The sequence below is a fragment of the Chiroxiphia lanceolata genome, chromosome 19, assembly GCF_009829145.1.
Source record: "Chiroxiphia lanceolata isolate bChiLan1 chromosome 19, bChiLan1.pri, whole genome shotgun sequence".
Classification (NCBI taxonomy): domain Eukaryota; kingdom Metazoa; phylum Chordata; class Aves; order Passeriformes; family Pipridae; genus Chiroxiphia; species Chiroxiphia lanceolata.
The window spans coordinates 8288463-8304749 of NC_045655.1; the positions used below are offsets into that span (position 1 = coordinate 8288463).

Consider the following 16287-nt stretch of genomic DNA (forward strand, 5'->3'; position numbering starts at 1 on the left):
TGCCCCGCCGGCGGGGACCTCCGCGGGCCGAGGGAGCGGCGCGGGGGGCGAGGGGCCGCGGGTGGAGCCGCGCCGTGCCCCCCGCGGAGGGAAGGGCGAGGGGCGGCCGGAGCCGAGCGGCGGAGCAGCCCCGGGGGCGGCCCGGCCCCGCGCACGGCCCGGGCGGGCGGCGCAGGAGCCCCCGCGGGAAGCGTCTCGCCCGCCCGATGTGGCGCAGGTCGGTGCCGAGCCGCGGGCAGGGATTAGAGGATGGTTCATGAAGCTGCGCGCCGGCTCGCTGAGCGAAGGGGCCGTGCCGGGGCTCGCCCCGCCGCCCGCCCGAGCGGAGCGAGGGGTTAGTGCGGGGAGCCGCGGGGATGGAGGGCCCGGGCGGGGCCGACTGGCGCCTGGCGCTCTGGACGCTGTTCTCCGTGCTGCTGCCCGTGCTCATCACCGCCTGGTGCAGCTTCCAGCGGTCGCGGCGGCAGCTGCTGATACGGGACATCTTCCGCAAGAGCAAGCACGACTGGCACTACACGGACCTGTTCGGGCAGCCCTCGTACTGCTGCGTGTGCGCCCAGCACATGCTGCGCGGAGCCTTCTGCGGCTGCTGCGGGCTGCGCGCCAGCGAGCGCTGCCTCAAGAAGGCGGACCAGCGCTTCCTCTGCAAGGAGATCATGACAAGAGGCGCCGGGGCAGCCCAAAGCTCCATCCCACACCACTGGGTCAGGGGCAACGTCCCCCTCTGCAGCTGCTGCGTGGTGTGCAAGCAGCAGTGCGGCACCCAGCCCAAGCTCTGCGACTACAGGTACTGCTGGGGGCTTAGACTCTATAACACAGCGGGTGCCCTGTCGGTGTTGTATTTTCTGCAGGGTTAATGGTAGACATCACCCCCAAGGAGGTCCTGCGGTAGTCAGATAAGAAATCGTTAAAAAACAACTTCAAAGAGCCTAAAATTAAAATGGATGCTTGTGGGTAATTTGAGTCATAGATTAAGATTAGTGTGGCATTGCATCTCATGTCCTCTCGTTCTCTTAATTGCATTACTCCAGCACGATGGGCAAGCTGCTGTGTAATTACATAGAAGAGACTCTCTGTGTCCAAGAGAGTTTGTGTTTTAGAGGGTGACATTAAGAAGGTTCTGTACAGTGGGTAGCCTCAGCAATGGGGGGCACAGCTCACAGTTCAGAACACCAGAGTGTGTTTGCACATCTCAAAATTAGTATCTGCTCAGTGTAAATAGAACAAACAACTGTCCTAAAGAGATTTCAGGTTTATTTTTAAGGATGCACAAAAAAAGCTAATGAGAAGTTCTATAACCTACTGTAATACAATCTGTTGTTAAAAGTTTCTGCTAAGAGTGTTTAAAGACTGAAGGAACCATTAAATGGGCTTTCACTGTCATTAAGGCTGCTTGCGAAGCTGTCTGTGGCATGTTGTGCCAAAATACAGTGATAGTGCCCCAGGTCCTGGGTACAGTGTGTTGGTTCAGCCTTCCCAAAGGATGTCCTCTTTTAAGCATATATTCTGCCAGCTTTTGCTTTGCTTCTGTGTGATACTGGCAAACTGCTTGGTAAGTAAGCAGAATTACAGTATAAGAGTATTACTTTCAGAAACAGAACTTTGATAGTGTGTGTAGGAGAGGAGGAAAGAGGAGGAATTTGGGGGCAAAGGGGAAAGGAAGGAAGAAGAGGAAAAGAAAGTCACGGTATAGGGCAAGTATCATTGCTACTCATGTCTTGGATTAGTCAGGGGAACTCCAAAAATAGCTTTCCCAGCTGCTTAAATCAAGGCTTTGGATGTACCAAATGAGGATTAACATTCTGCAGAGGCTGGTAGTGGATATTGCAGTATTTCCTCTTGTTCCACTCCGTTTTCCAGGGCAGCTTTTAGAAGAGGTCAAAAAACACAGCAGTTTTGCATAACAAAATCCCATCAGCATTGTACTGCACTGTGTAACCTTTTAGGTTTCAGATTTAAAGGGGTATTAGCAATATTAAGAAATGCATCAATTCATATTACTAGTAGTACTTTATCAAATTGAACTCCAATGTTTTATCTGTGCTTTTTAAGAATGGAGAGGAGTTCAGGTTCTCATACAGGCTTTCAGTGTAACTGTTAATATCAGAAACAATGCAGGAGGATATTTATAACATCTATATTTTACTGAGAACAAAATTGGTTTACAACTGTCGGGGTTTTTTTCCCCACAGAATTCAAATGCTTTCCTTGAAAGACTTGAAAGCACATGAGCAATTTATGTAATTTTCTGTACCCAATACATAGTTTTCCAGGGAATGCAGAGTTTTCCCTATAATGTGCTTTAAATATTACTTATAATGGTGTGTGCCAACATAAGTACTTTGCTGAAAGTTAGTCTGTCTAAAATAATTGAGCAGAATCAACATGCCTGTTGTTTGAGGGTTGTTTTCATGTTCTTTGGTCTTTTTTTCCAGATGTGCATGGTGTCAGTACACTGTGCATGATGAATGCATGGTGGATTGTTTAAAGACTGAGGAGTGTACATTTGGAGAATTCAAAGACTTAATTATCCCACCCTACTATTTGTCTACAATCAACCAGATGCGAAAAGAAAAAAAAACCAGTTATGAAAAGGTAATGGCCTCCTGCTTCTTGGACCAAATAAACCCACAAACACACAATGAAACTTGAACTCAGTGTGTTGTCAGGTTAATAACTATCAGGTAAATGTTCCAAGGTGTATTAAGTACTTGCTGTGCTAATTCAGAGGTGTTTGTCATTTTACTAACATGGTTGTTGAAGCACAAGCCTACAGGTGAACTTTTTTATTCCAAAATACTGAGCTTTGGGTGTGTTACTTTCTTGAATGTTTTGTGATTATATATTTTTTTTTTTTACTGCTGTGTTCATAACATTGCAGTGTGTTTATTTTCCTGGGGACTGCAGAATCTTCAGCCTTGGTGTGTCAGAAATATTTGTTTCTGTTTTGACTGCTTCAGGCTAACTGGTGACTTCTCCTTTCAGCACTTATGTGGGGGTGGGTTTTGGAGCAAGGCTGAAAACACTTTCAAACGTGCAGTATTTGTGTGACTGACTGACTTTCACCGTTTGCAGGTGGTACCTTACTGCAGAAAACACTGGATGCCAGTGATCATACTGGCAAATACTCGCAGTGGGAACAACATGGGTGAAACTTTACTTGGAGAATTTAAAATGCTGCTGAACCCCGTTCAGGTATTTGCTGTGAAAAGCCACTGTCCTAAAATGAAGGTTTAAATTAGAATAAACATCTCTTCGCTTACACAATGGCAGCAGGGTCTTGTGGAAGATCAGTAGGAAACAAATTCATGCAGTTTGCTCCTTTAGAAAGAACAGCTTCATAAAGAGAAACCAAAAGTGTAGAGGCTCCTCCCACCCCCAAGTTTGTTGTGATTCTAATACCAGTCCAGATTTTTTTATTTACAGTAATAATGCAGTCATTAAGTTAATGAGAAGTATCTGACTCTTGAAACAGGGTACACTTTTTGGAAAATGAAGTATTTAGATCTTCTTGATTTGAAACCTGTATTTTAAATCCTCACTTGTGGAAATGTCAGCATTTACAGTTTCTGCTTTGTGTAGTTGCTTTCCCCTTAAAATCCCTGTGGGATGGCACAGGATGTTGACGTAAGGCAGGCAGTTGTTCCCTGGATTTCCTGGCTGCACCTTAATACTCTTCCTTTGAAGTTCAAAACCCAGCCATGGAATACAGCCTAAGAGAAATCACTGTGCATTTGTTTTAAATGCATCCCAATAAGGCTTTAAAGAATAAACCTCTTTGTGTGCTGGGTGTTTTAAAATTACTTTTATCCAAAGTCTTTCATCTTTACAGAATTCATCATCATGCTTCTACATACAGACTTTTCTGAGGACTCTCTCAGCTCAGTTTAATAAAGTCCATTTAATCCTAGTGAGACAGCTGAAGCTCTGTTGTGAATTTGGGAAACCAAATCCTGCTCATAAAAGTCAGGAGAGCTCATTTGCTGATGTGATATTGTAAATGGAGGATCTTTGTTTTGCACTGGAATGAGCTTCTCAAAGTTGTTTATCCATGAGGCAAATCCTGAGTCATGTCATGTGAACTGATGGAATTCCTTATTTCCCTTTCTTCCAGGTTTTTGATCTGAGCAAAATTGCACCTGCTAAAGCCCTCCAGCTCTGTACCTTGCTGCCTTGCAACGCTGTCAGGGTTCTCGTCTGTGGTGGGGATGGCACAGTGGGCTGGGTCCTGGATGCCATCGATGAAATGAAGATAAAGGTATTGTAGTTTTAATTTTAAAAATGTCTTAACGATGAAATGAGTTTTGTTGCCGTTATTGCTACCCCTAATCTCTTACTTGCATTTATTCTCTTCATCTTCCTGAATAGGCCTGCAGAGAAATGTTTGCAGAACTGCTTATTCATATTGGGGGGGGCTGGAGGAAGTGCATCTTGTAGTTCAGGAAAAATGTGACAGCTTTTTAAAGTTGTTCTCTTCTGTAAAACAAGACAAGAACAAGCTGCAGGATATTTTATGCATTGTTATTTCCTCTTTGTCTAAACAGATTTATTTTGTCATAAACAGCATGGCTGACACTGGCTAATGTGCTCTGACTGCTTGCTTCTCCCAGCACTCTCAATCTTTTATAATAAGCTCATAATTTTGCCAGCTGTACTGGTTATATTGCCAGTGCATGAATGAGAGCAGTAATTTGCTTCTGCTCCTTATGATATATTCTGAAGAGTCTGTCTGTCTGCACCCTCACCTATTAACAGCAAGTAGAGAAGGAAAAAATAAGCTGAGTGTTTACTGCTGATTTGAAATGGAAGATAATTCCAGTTTATGGGGTGCTACTAAGAACTCCTGAGAAGATTAAGAATGGAGAATAATTACAAGGGCTTTAGTGCTTTACCTAATAAACTTTCTTCTAGTGCTAAAAGGAAGTTGCTCTTCTTATATCAATGTCTTTTTTTTTTATTACTGCAGCTTTCTTGTTAATCCATGAAATATTGTAGTTGAAGGCCATTATTACAACTTCATGCATAATCAAACTCATCTTGAGAATTATTGTGTGCTGATAAAGTAGAAATAAAGTAACTGTAAAGGTTAATGAATATGAGGGTATTGTTACATGGTCTTGGACACTTGATATATTGTCCCTCAGAGCCAATAGAGTTGATGAAATCTGGGTTTTTCTTTGCTCAAATCGAGTCACTGGTGTTAGGTAAATACTGTTGAGGTTATCAGCAGGAGGTTATTTGCTCCCTTCATTTATCATGACTCTCAAATACAGGTTACCTGGCTGATAACTCTGCTTGAAAAAATAGTAACCACAGTGCCAATTCACTGCAAGTGCTATTCACAGCTGAATTTCCAAGGCCATAGTACATCTGAAATAACTGCTCACCCTGCTGTGGTGAGGAGAGCCCAGCCCTTTGCTAAGGCAGCTGTTCTGAGTGTCTGCTTCTGTCACTGTGCTCTGCAGAGATGTTTGTCACCTGCTCCACCTGTGGGTGACAGTCTGAAAGCGAGACACTGCCTCTCCTCCCGTACGTGTGTGTGTTTCTCTGTGTGGTTGAACAGTGGCATTATGTGCATGTGTTGTTTAGACCCAACCTCACCTCAGCCTGTAAGAGCATTTTGGTGTCTTGTTGTTCACAGTCTGCTGTGTTACATCTCTCAGTTCATATCACTTCCCAGATCCAAAGCATCATTCCTTTGAAGGAGCACTGTTCAGTGTTCCTAACGCACTGTTTCCATATTGTGTTTGTATTCTCTTTCCTTCTCAGTGGTTTAACATTTCCTTCCTTTACATTATCCCTGTGGTAAGTAGTTCAATGTGCCATCTGCTGTGCTGACAGTGCCAGCCCAGTGCCCTGCTCTGTGTCACGGGCTGCTGTCAGGATTTGTGGTATTTACCTAATCTGAGCATTTGGGGATGAAATGGAGACAATGAGTGCTGGAGCAGGAGCTGACACGCAGTGGTTTTGTGTCCTAGGGGCAAGAACGATATATCCCACAAGTTGCAATTTTACCTCTGGGAACAGGGAATGACCTGTCCAACACACTGGGCTGGGGGGCAGGTTATGCTGGAGAAGTCCCTGTGGAACAGATCTTACGGAATGTCATGGAGGCAGATGGAATCAAACTAGACAGGTAAGAAACAGTGAAAAGGTAAAATGTGTAGGACCCAGTACTGCTGTAGCTCTGCTGATGGGCCACTGCAGCACTTTATGTAAAGAAACACAAATGTTGCTGGAAGGAACTACAAAAACTGAGATCCAAATTTGGTCTTCATGTAGTTGTTCTGCAGGGCTTAACTCTTTCATAATTTAACTAAATTTAGTCTTTTGACTTGATCCCAATATAGATATAGGATTCCTAACTGCAGCCTTATACTGAGAACTGTCACAAGTCTAAGTAACAACTGTTGTTTTTCAGATGGAAGGTTCAAGTAACAAACAAAGGATACTACAACTTAAGGAAACCAAAGGTATGGCTTGCAAGTATAAACATGAATTCTGTGGAATACCTCTAAGTATTTTTCTGTTTACCAACTCCCCACTAAACACTCTGAATTTTAAACCCTAATAATAATATTTAATAAGGCCATAACTGGAAGTTCTGTCTTACAGGTATTCACAATGAACAACTACTTTTCTATAGGACCTGATGCTCTCATGGCTTTAAATTTCCATGCTCATCGTGAGAAGACCCCCTCTCTGTTTTCCAGCAGAATTATCAATAAGGTGGGTTTGGTAAAGTGGGATTTCCTCCTTGTAGTTGTGGATTTGACATAAGGCTATTTTCTGCTTTACGTTGCTTCACTCCCCTACTTCCTTTTGTTCAATTTTAAGAGTTTGAATCCATTTTTCTTGGGGAGGGGATTTCATGGGTAAAAAACATTTCCAGCCCACTCCCAAGTGTTACTGCCTTGGCTCTGCTTACAGAATTTGCTGTTTGTTCAGTTTTTACTCAGAATTTCTCATTTGCTTTGAAACTTAGTGGGTTAAAGACATTGCCTATTTCCTTTTCAAGTGGAAAGTAAGTTTCTGATTCAAGTTGTAGCCCATCTCATTTGGAAACTTTAGTTTGATGTGGAAATATATTACGTATGAGGTTTAGATGAGGTTTGCAGAGCCATAACTGTACATGAATATTTAAAATAGTCTCCATATGTGTTATCTTTTTCTAACAGTGTTTTCTCCCTGTTTTGTTTTGGGGTTTTTTTTGTAGGCTGTTTATTTTTTTTATGGAACCAAAGACTGCTTAGTACAAGAATGTAAAGACCTTAATAAAAAGGTTGAGGTAAGTTTTTTTTAGCTTGCTTATTCTCTGGATAGTCAGTGGAGTGTAAAAACTTATGGGGGAAAAAAAAAGGGAAGAAGCTTTGCACTTTACATCTATGTGATATTTGTGTAAGGGTGGGTCTGGCCTTGGAGTATTTTTGATGTTCCTTTTGCTGTCTGCAGCTTCCTTCATGGAATTTGTGTCTTTGAGCTTACTGAAAATTCCTAATTTTTTGTCAGTTCTGTGAGTTCAAGCACTGATATTCAGATAAAATTTGCCTTAGCACCAGAGGCATACATAAGTGAGAGTTCTTTTTCTTTTCTTTACTAACAGAAATTTACTACAACTCAGGATATCTTGTGAAATCAGAAGTAATTTTTTTTTAAAGTATTGAAAGAAAACACATTCTGTTTGTACAGGGCCAATTTTCCTTCAAGTGGAAGCTTATTAAAAGAGCATAAGGAGAATAACTAGCTTATACTGAAGTACTGAATCTGATCCACAGTAATTAACTTCTGTTTGTCTTTTAAAGCTAGAGTTGGATGGTGAGAGGATCGAGCTGCCCAATTTGGAAGGCATCATTGTGCTGAATATTGGATACTGGGGAGGTGGCTGCAGGCTCTGGGAAGGAATGGGAGATGAACCTTACCCCTTGGCAAGGTACCCAGTGCATTTCTGGCTTTGCTTTTTTCCTTTACCAGTCCTTGTAGTGTAAGGAATTCCCTCCAGCAGACTGTGCTTATGTAGCCAGGCTTACCTGCAGATCAGAAGGATGCCTAGGCTGTCTCACATTTATTTTCCTCGTATTAGAGACTTGGACTAAATGCATTCCACACATCCAGGGTTTTTTTAAAGACTTTTTCAAAATCTCTGGCATGACAGACAGCAGTAGCATTGAAGAGGCTGTTACAAATTAAGGTAACCTTCAAAAAGTATGGATGTATTTCAGAATCTTAAAGAACACATCTCAATGGAGGTTAAAATAGAAAGTAAAAACAAAACATGTCCAAATTTTAACTCCTATGCTTGAGTAAACTGGAGCAATACTAAAGAGAAAAATGTATGGGAATATTATGTATTCCCTCCTGTGACTTCCTTCTTCAGAAGCCATATATATAAATATACTTTGTAGTTCTGTTACAAGGCTTATGATCCTGAAAGATTTCTGAAAGGTTCCTGAAAGGTTCCTGAAAGGTTTCTGAAAGGTTTCTGAAAGATTCCTGAAGAAAAATACTTGGGCAAGGTCCTTTACCCAAATCTGAAAAAAATTAAGCCATTAAAAGATTTTCCTGTAGGTTAATATCTGAGTGAAAAGAAAGAAAATTTTACAAGTTCATTGAAGAGAAGTCCACTGTGAGCTTTAAGTAAACACAATGAGCCTTGGGAAGTCACGTATCCGTAATTTCCAGAAGCCAGCTGGTGTGTTGCTCTGTAATTGCAGGGTTTGGTGGTTTTATTTGCTGTTCAGTGTGCTTTGTTGTCCAGCACAAATAGATAAATCTGTTTGTGGAACATTTGTTCTCTCCGTGTGGAAGCCATAAAAGGACTGTGCAATATTTGGACAGGTGTGCTATGAGCTCCTGAGCATCACTAAGAAGAGTGTCCTGTTTTTGTTTCACAGACATGATGATGGACTTCTGGAAGTTGTTGGTGTTCATGGTTCTTTCCACTGTGCCCAGATCCAGGTTAAACTGGCCAACCCTGTTCGCCTGGGGCAGGCACACACAGTGAGGGTAAGTGCCCCGTTGGGAACCTGCTTCCCCAGATTTTTATTTTTTTTAATACACAGTACAGAATCTCAGTCACTCAGCTGTCAGATCTGAAGTTGCAGTTTGCAGTTGAGGTAGATGTTTCTCTTGCTTAGTAAAAATTAATTATGTCCTAATTCACGGCCTTGCTGTGACCGGTGGCCTGTGAGTGCAACTCATTCTGTACTGATTTCTCCCTGTCCAGGCTGGAAACATGCCTGGCATCAGTACATTGGACCTGGAAAAGGTGTTTTCAGGGCTCCTTTGAGCTGCTGTGATTGTGTGTTGTTCTGTTTGATCCCAGCTGATCCTGAAGAGCTCGAAGATGCCGATGCAGGTGGATGGAGAGCCCTGGGCCCAGGGGCCCTGCACGGTCACCATCACCCACAAGACTCACGCGCTGATGTTGTACCACTCGGGGGAGCAGACGGATGACGACGCTTCCAGCCTGTCTGAGTAGGACCCTGGGACAGAGCAGGTGGATGAGGACACGTAGATTTTATGGAATTCAACGTGAGACAGCGAGGAACTTCAGCTCGTTAAAACACACCTAATCTAGAGTGAGGTTTATGTGGGAAAGTTCATACTTGTGAATGAACTAGAGCTGAGGAAAAAGCCATGCTTTGACACTTCTGAAAACTTTCACAGCTGAATTACCACAACTGATTTGCCTTTTACACTGGTGGTGATGCCCTCCAGCCTTTCTAGCAGGAGTGAGTTACTCTAACCACTCAAAAAGGACAGATGCTGCAGCCCTTCCTTGCTGTGGAATCAGACCTTCTGCACATACACAGCACAGTATGTGGATGTTTCTTACCCTTGGAAAGGGGAACAGCTGGGAGTCTGACCTGCTGCCACCTGCCCTCTTTCTGAGAACAGAAAACCAGACCAAGTAGGATGTGGGCTGATTTCCTGACAGCAGCCTGCTCCTGGCTGCCACTTCTGCTTGGGAGCAAGAGAAATAACTGTTTGTACAGTGCATTTCTAATCTGTTCTCTCAGAGAGTGGAGCATCTGGGAGCTCTTGGGAAGGTGGTCAGCAAGAAAAAGACGCTTTTGGACCAAAGGTTTCTGGAAATGTTCTGTCAGTGAATGACCTTTTTCAGTGGCTTTGTAAGCCATAAAGTACCCCTGGCATCCTGAGTATCCAAGATACAACTCAAACTAATTGTACCATGACTTGCACTGAATGATCCTGTAACTTGACTCTGCTTCAGTTCAGTGAGAGACTAATGCTAGTTTTTGTAAATAACAGCATCACAGTTCTTGGGGAGGCTTTTTGGAGACAAACTTGGACAAAGAGCAGCCTTTTTTGGCTGTTAAGAGGGAAAGGTTTTAAAGAAATAATGATGATTGACAAATGTGGGGTATTTTTTAGACTTGTTAAAGTTCTTGGCTCGTAATTACCTGAGAATGCTCAGTAGTAAATCAGTCTGTTAGCTGTGTCCATTTTAAGTGTGGAGGTTGAGAGCTGAGTTTGCAGAGGTTGGCAGGTTCTTGCATTCCTGTGTATTAATTGGATTGTGAAAAAAGCATGAAAGGATTTGTTTTCTGACTGGCTCTTAGGGAGTCAAAGACACCTTGTTGGTACCTACATGTCCCTTATGAATATAAGGTGAGAAAAAGGTGAATGGTTGAAGGTTCAGAACCCATAAACAGTACACAGGGACTGTCAGTTTGACCTATCTGAAGCTTCTCAGGTTAAAGCTTCTCAGGTGAAAACATCTTCATGGTTAACAAAAGCAAAAACCTGCTTCCTTTTCCCTCTTTTGTTGTAGGCATTTTAAGCCTGCAGTGGGTGAGAGATGAATTGGGGTTTAAAATGTCAGTTTAGTCCAGTTCAGTTACTGAAGGTGCTCTTCCAAGTAAGAAGAGAATTTATGCTGCATAAGCCAAGATTGTAAGAGAGGTTGAGAACTCTGGTCTGAACTTTAAATGTTGCTGCTTTTGTCATTAGTCCCCCATGTTTGTTTGTTTTTTCTTTGTGCTTACAGGAAGTGAAACCACTGGGTAAAGTAGGCTATGTTTCTAGGTTTTTTTAAAATGAAACCATTTTTCAGCAATCTGTAAAATGATGTTTTCATTAACAGTGAACGAACTATTTATATTTTAAAATAATTTATTGAAAACTTGGCAAAGTCAGTATTTTTAAAACCTTCAATTGTAATCCTCTTTGGAGAGTGTTTTTAACTTGATGGTATTCCTTGTAGAATGTGTATGTACTAGAACTTCAATACTACTGATTCTCGGTGAATTTATAGCTGTCTGAAAATGTGATTAGAGTGTAATGAGCTGTAAACAGAAGCCATTTGTAAATTCCATATTCATTAGCCTTATACACCTCATTTTAATTATTTTATTGTATGTAAATATAGATAAAAAAATAGTTAAATCTATGTAAAAAGTGTTTAAAATACCCTAAGTATGAAATGTTAGATGAATCCACTACCTTTTTTTTTTTTCAGTTACGAGGTTCAGTTTGTATTAGCAAAAATCTTACCAGTTAAGTTATTTTATTATTTTTTTTTTATATAACTTGTTACCATCAGCATCCTAAAAATATTTAAGTTCTATGCTCTGGTTCTTATGTAACTGTTGTTTACAAACAAATGACAAGTCTCTGGAAAAGCAGGGTGTGTGCTCTGAAAGGCAGTTTTTGCTCAAGAGAAATGACACCACTGGCTACTTTAAACTATTCATGATGCAGTTTAAAGAGTCCTGAAGTTGATCAGGTGATTATTCAAATTGGTTTATAGCCTAAGAACTTTTAACTGTTCAAAAACTTCAGTCTTTGGGCTCCTGACATCTAAAAGAGAAATAAGTGATGCCCAGGCTTTGAAGGCTCCTTGTGAGCAGTGAGTTGGTTTCTCTGCCCCAGTGGGTGTTTGTGCATCCTCCCACTTACTGCAGCTCCCTGGGAGTCCAGAAACCCTCTGGGAAATGTAAATCCATCATTCCTGTTGGAGAAACGAAGTGAAAGTAGCATCTCATTGGGTGCTTGTTTGGCAAAACCCCCTGGTAAGTGGCCACATTTGTGGAGGTGAAGTTTATGTCTCAGATGGTGATGGCAGCAAATGTGGCCATGGTGAGCACGAGGAAGCCTCTTGTGAAATGGTATTGATGGTTCTTTAAGGTTGAAATGTCCAGTTCCCAGTGGGCCATGGGCTCACCCATCCATTGTAACTGTGTAGCTGTTGTACTGTGACACAAAATGTTCTTGTGAGACACACATTGTTAGCACTGGCATCTGTTGGGAAGTCTTGCTGCTTCCAACTGTCCTTTGGTTTCAGTGTATCCTCCTTCCCTCTGTGTTGCCAATTGGGTTAATGCCTGTTTTCAGTTCCCTTGGTGGAACTGTTTTAAGTTTTAGTCCAACTGCAGATGGTTGGTGTCAGCAGTGGGCTCCCAGAGTCTAAGGCAGCACGAATGCTCTTGGCTGATCTGTTACAGAGCTGTAGCTGCCTGATACCCTGTGCACTGTGACTGTAAACTGTTCCATGCTTTTTTAATGTTGTAGTGCATAAAGCACCAGTTCAAACAGCTACAAGGAGGGGATACTCCTCCTGTAGCTTGGAATCCTGAAAAACCACACAGAGAGAGCCCCTTTCTGTCTGGGAGAGGGGACTCTGCAGCTGGAGCTCCTGTCCTGCGTGGAAGAATTTTCCCTTATCCTGTTAATCATTAACATTGGAAAAATAGTGAAAGCAATGTTTCAAAAAGACAAGTAATGAATTGTTTTTTCTGTCAATCTTCACACCTTTGTATAAAATGTACAGAGCAAACAATAACATCAGTGGCCAAGCACTTAAAAGTGAATTCACAATGTTTAAGTCTTATTGCTGCATTTATCAGCTTAACTGAAGTTTGGTCTGATAACTTACTTTACTGTGGTTTCTCAGTCCTGTGACATGAAATACAAAAAGTTTGCATGGGAAGCCTTTCTGTGGGTCAGCTCCCTGCCTGGCTCACACCGGGCTTGTTTACAGGTGTTGAGAGGATGTGGTGGCTGTTTCCATGTGCACAGAACCTCCTGTCATAGGCTTTGTTTGACTTTGTGTTTTCACTTCAGCAATTCGTAGCAGGGTTAAACTGTTTCAAATGCCAGCTGGATCTTTCTTCACGTCTGGACTTCATAAAAAGTCCAAACTTGCATTTTCAGTCTTCAAAAACAGCTGAGGTAAATGGCATTCATTTATGCCTTGGGGTTTTTTTGATATGTCTGGTTTTTGGTATGTCTGTTGTTCCTGGTATTTAAAGCAGGTCAGGGCAGTATTTAAACACAGTCTTGCGTTTTCTTTCCCTGCAATAGTAATATATTATTTTCAAATTAATTTGGGATTCTGTTCAAATTTGAACATTTTTCTCAGCACTGTTACGAATTGCATTTCATGTCTATAATGTAAAAACTGTAGCATAATTTATGTATTTGATACTTTTTTATATGTTCACTTCCAGTGTTTCTCCATATGGTTCTTTTCCCCCCAGGGCTTGCTTTTCTTGGTCACTGAGGAACTTGAAACACCACTGTCTTTAGTTAGAAGTGTTAAGTACTTGCTGTCAGAAAACAGACTGGAGTTTCTCCTGGTTGCAAAAAACACGTTACCATGTTTGAACACACTTAGAGACAATAATCTTGAGGCAGTGCTTACAGCAAGAGTGAGATAAAGGTTTATTCTGTGCAACCTCAGCTGATTCAGATTGAGAATTTATTCCCCCTCTTGCTGGTGTTTACAACTACTCTGTAAGCACTTCTGTCCCTCAGTCATTTAATTACTCATTTTGTGCTGGCTCAATTTCAGCTAAAAACATCATTTGGGACAGTACCAGAAGCTCTGCTGAAGGCAGGACAGGGAGCTGCTGTCCAATTAATCCTCATGCCAGCCAGCCTGTAGCAAAGGAAGTTGGAATGGCTCCACACAGCTGTTGTTAGCCCAGTGACCCACCTGCTTGGCTTTTCCAGTCACCATCACCCCCAGGACGTGTCAGGACTCCAGAGGATCCCAGACCCCCTGGCCTGTTCTGAAAGGACACTTTTTGCTCGTTGCTGCTGAGGAGGGACCTCCTCGTTCTCCACCTTCTGAGCACTGAGTGTTAAAGGGTTTGGTTTCAGTTTGGCCCCTTCCTTCTGGTTCTGTCTTATGTTGCACTGAAGCTCAGAGCTTTTATAGTGTGTTATTGTATCTCACTGGCTAAATAAAAGCCTAGAGCACTGCACCTTTAGCTGTGAGCAGCACAATGGTACCAGTGTAATAGTAGTTACTCTTTTTTTACTTGGCAACAAATGCTTTTGGTAGAGCAGCACTGGAACCCAGTTAGTGTAAGGGTAGGTCATTTAGGAATCTTTGCATGTGTTCTAATAGAAAACCCTTTCAGACTACTAGCAGTTTTCTTCCTTTTGGAAAAGAAAAAATTGAATATTCAGTTAGGAGTAGATTAGGTTGTCTTCAGTTTTGAAAATACCAGTACATAACTGATTCTGTTGAATGCGAACTACTTAATTAAAAAATTCCTTTTTTTTCTGAGAAATCAGAGCTGCTGCTTGAACACAGGGACGAGACAGCAGAGACCACTTGTTCATTGGTAATTAAACATACTGAGAGAATTTACATGTTCTCTCTTGTTGAGGCCACAGTTCTAAAAGCACGACATGATCACAATTTTCTTGCTAAGAGTGCTGAATATTCAATTCAGGTTTTGAGCATCTCAGGGAGATAATTCCAGCTGGATAAAGCCACATGCCTTGACTAAACCTAGTGATGTTGTGCAGACTTTTCTTAGCTGAGGATCTGGCCCTTCACAGTATGAATGTATTCAAAATTGTACTTTATTAATGCTGCCCTGTTTCCTGTGTACCCCTACTGCTGTATGTAATTAATTTTTTGCATCATTTAATTTGCAGCTTGTTCGTAGATTTCAGCATAAAAATAATTTTCTTTTTAAGATTAAGTGGGAACTTATATTGTGAGTTTATTGCATTCTGTAACTTAAAGGTTTACATCCCTCAAAAGCCATTTTGTCTGCTACCAACTGCTGTAATCCTTCGAGTACCTCCAGCCATCTTCTCTTTCTAGGATTTTTATAGTTAAACAGAATGGATTTTTATTTTTGTAGGTTGTAACTTCAAATATGTATAACAGTTGTTTAGTAATCAGTGATCAGAATACTGTAAAAATGTTACCTTTAAGAGCTGTAACTTTAAATTAGTAATAACTACTTACAAGAAAATACCAGCATGTTAGCAGTTAAAAAAAAAAAGTTATTCCTTAGCTTCACATACTGTGATGCTGCAACTTGGGATTTGCATTGAATGTGTTTATCCATATATTCTGACATTGCCCTGAACAGGAAAAATATGAGCTTAGATTGCAATAGGTCAAAAAATAGAATTTATAACATCTTAGATTTTTTCATCTGATAAAAGTAACATTTGGGATTCAGTATTTTTTTGTTTCCCACTGAGCAGTGAGGGAGGAGTGGACTCTTGACAGATCAGTTGTATCCTTATGGTGCATTTTGAGATCTGTATTTAGTGCTCAAACATAAACAGACACTGTCTGCATCATTCCTGCCTCTCTCCTCAGAGAACAGAAACTCGGAGCAAACCCCACTGCTGACAGCTGTACAGTATGTGAGACCTTACTTGCAAGGAAAGAACCAGCCACCGTAATCTTGAACCTCCAAAATAAATGTTTGAATCAAAATTTTCCAATTTTTCCTTGATATCAACTGACATTTTCAAATCCCACACTGGTTTTCCTTTGGTTTTTAAAAGGAGGCAGGCTGAAATGGGAGGATGAGGAAGTATTGCTGTAAAAAGTCTTTGTCATAAAAGCTGGGAGGGCTGTTCTTTATTTGCTGCAGAGGCACAGGGACTGTGATTGTGTCTCATAAACATTTGTGACGTGTGCTCCAGTCATGACATGGGCTGATGTGAGGTTTGAGAGCTTGGGGCAGGTTCTGTCTCTGAGAAGCTGCAGCTTCAGCAGAGCCACAGAACTGCCCCATTCTGTGGTGTTACTCCACATTAACACAAGGGAGACTGAAAACCTCACTGAGTTGTACCATGGCCTGTCTCTGTGACTTACACTCCCAGAAGGCTCTTTTGAGAAACATCTGCTCCATATTCGTCATAGAAGTTTGTAAATACAGGTTTTTCACAGCACTGACTCTGTTACTGAATTTCCTGTTGCATCTTTTTGTTGTCTTGTTGTTTGTACTGTATTTCTCTGTAGATTTAAGTGTGTGGATTAAAATATTTAAGCTCGGATTC

General features: G+C 41.6%; 1 protein-coding gene across 1 annotated transcript; it reads left to right on the forward strand.

Moving 5' to 3' along the window:
• The first annotated feature begins 139 nt into the window (after nt 1-139).
• Nucleotides 140-16284, forward strand: DGKE (diacylglycerol kinase epsilon). The gene is made up of 11 exons (XM_032706704.1): nt 140-787; nt 2436-2595; nt 3076-3195; nt 4115-4258; nt 5979-6136; nt 6422-6473; nt 6616-6729; nt 7217-7288; nt 7803-7930; nt 8892-9003; nt 9323-16284. The coding sequence occupies exons 1-11, from the start codon at nt 357-359 to the stop codon at nt 9476-9478; spliced, it is 1647 nt and encodes a 548-aa protein (XP_032562595.1). The 5' UTR covers nt 140-356; the 3' UTR covers nt 9479-16284.
• Nucleotides 16285-16287: the final 3 nt, after the last annotated feature.

Bases quoted from the DNA above. Each gene is read 5' to 3' on its own strand.
- DGKE (XM_032706704.1), top strand. From the start codon at position 357: ATGGAGGGCCCGGGCGGGGCCGACTGGCGCCTGGCGCTCTGGACGCTG. The intron at 6,137-6,421 runs GTAAGAAACAGT...GTTGTTTTTCAG, and splicing joins GATGGAATCAAACTAGACAG to ATGGAAGGTTCAAGTAACAA. The intron at 7,289-7,802 runs GTAAGTTTTTTT...TGTCTTTTAAAG, and splicing joins ACCTTAATAAAAAGGTTGAG to CTAGAGTTGGATGGTGAGAG.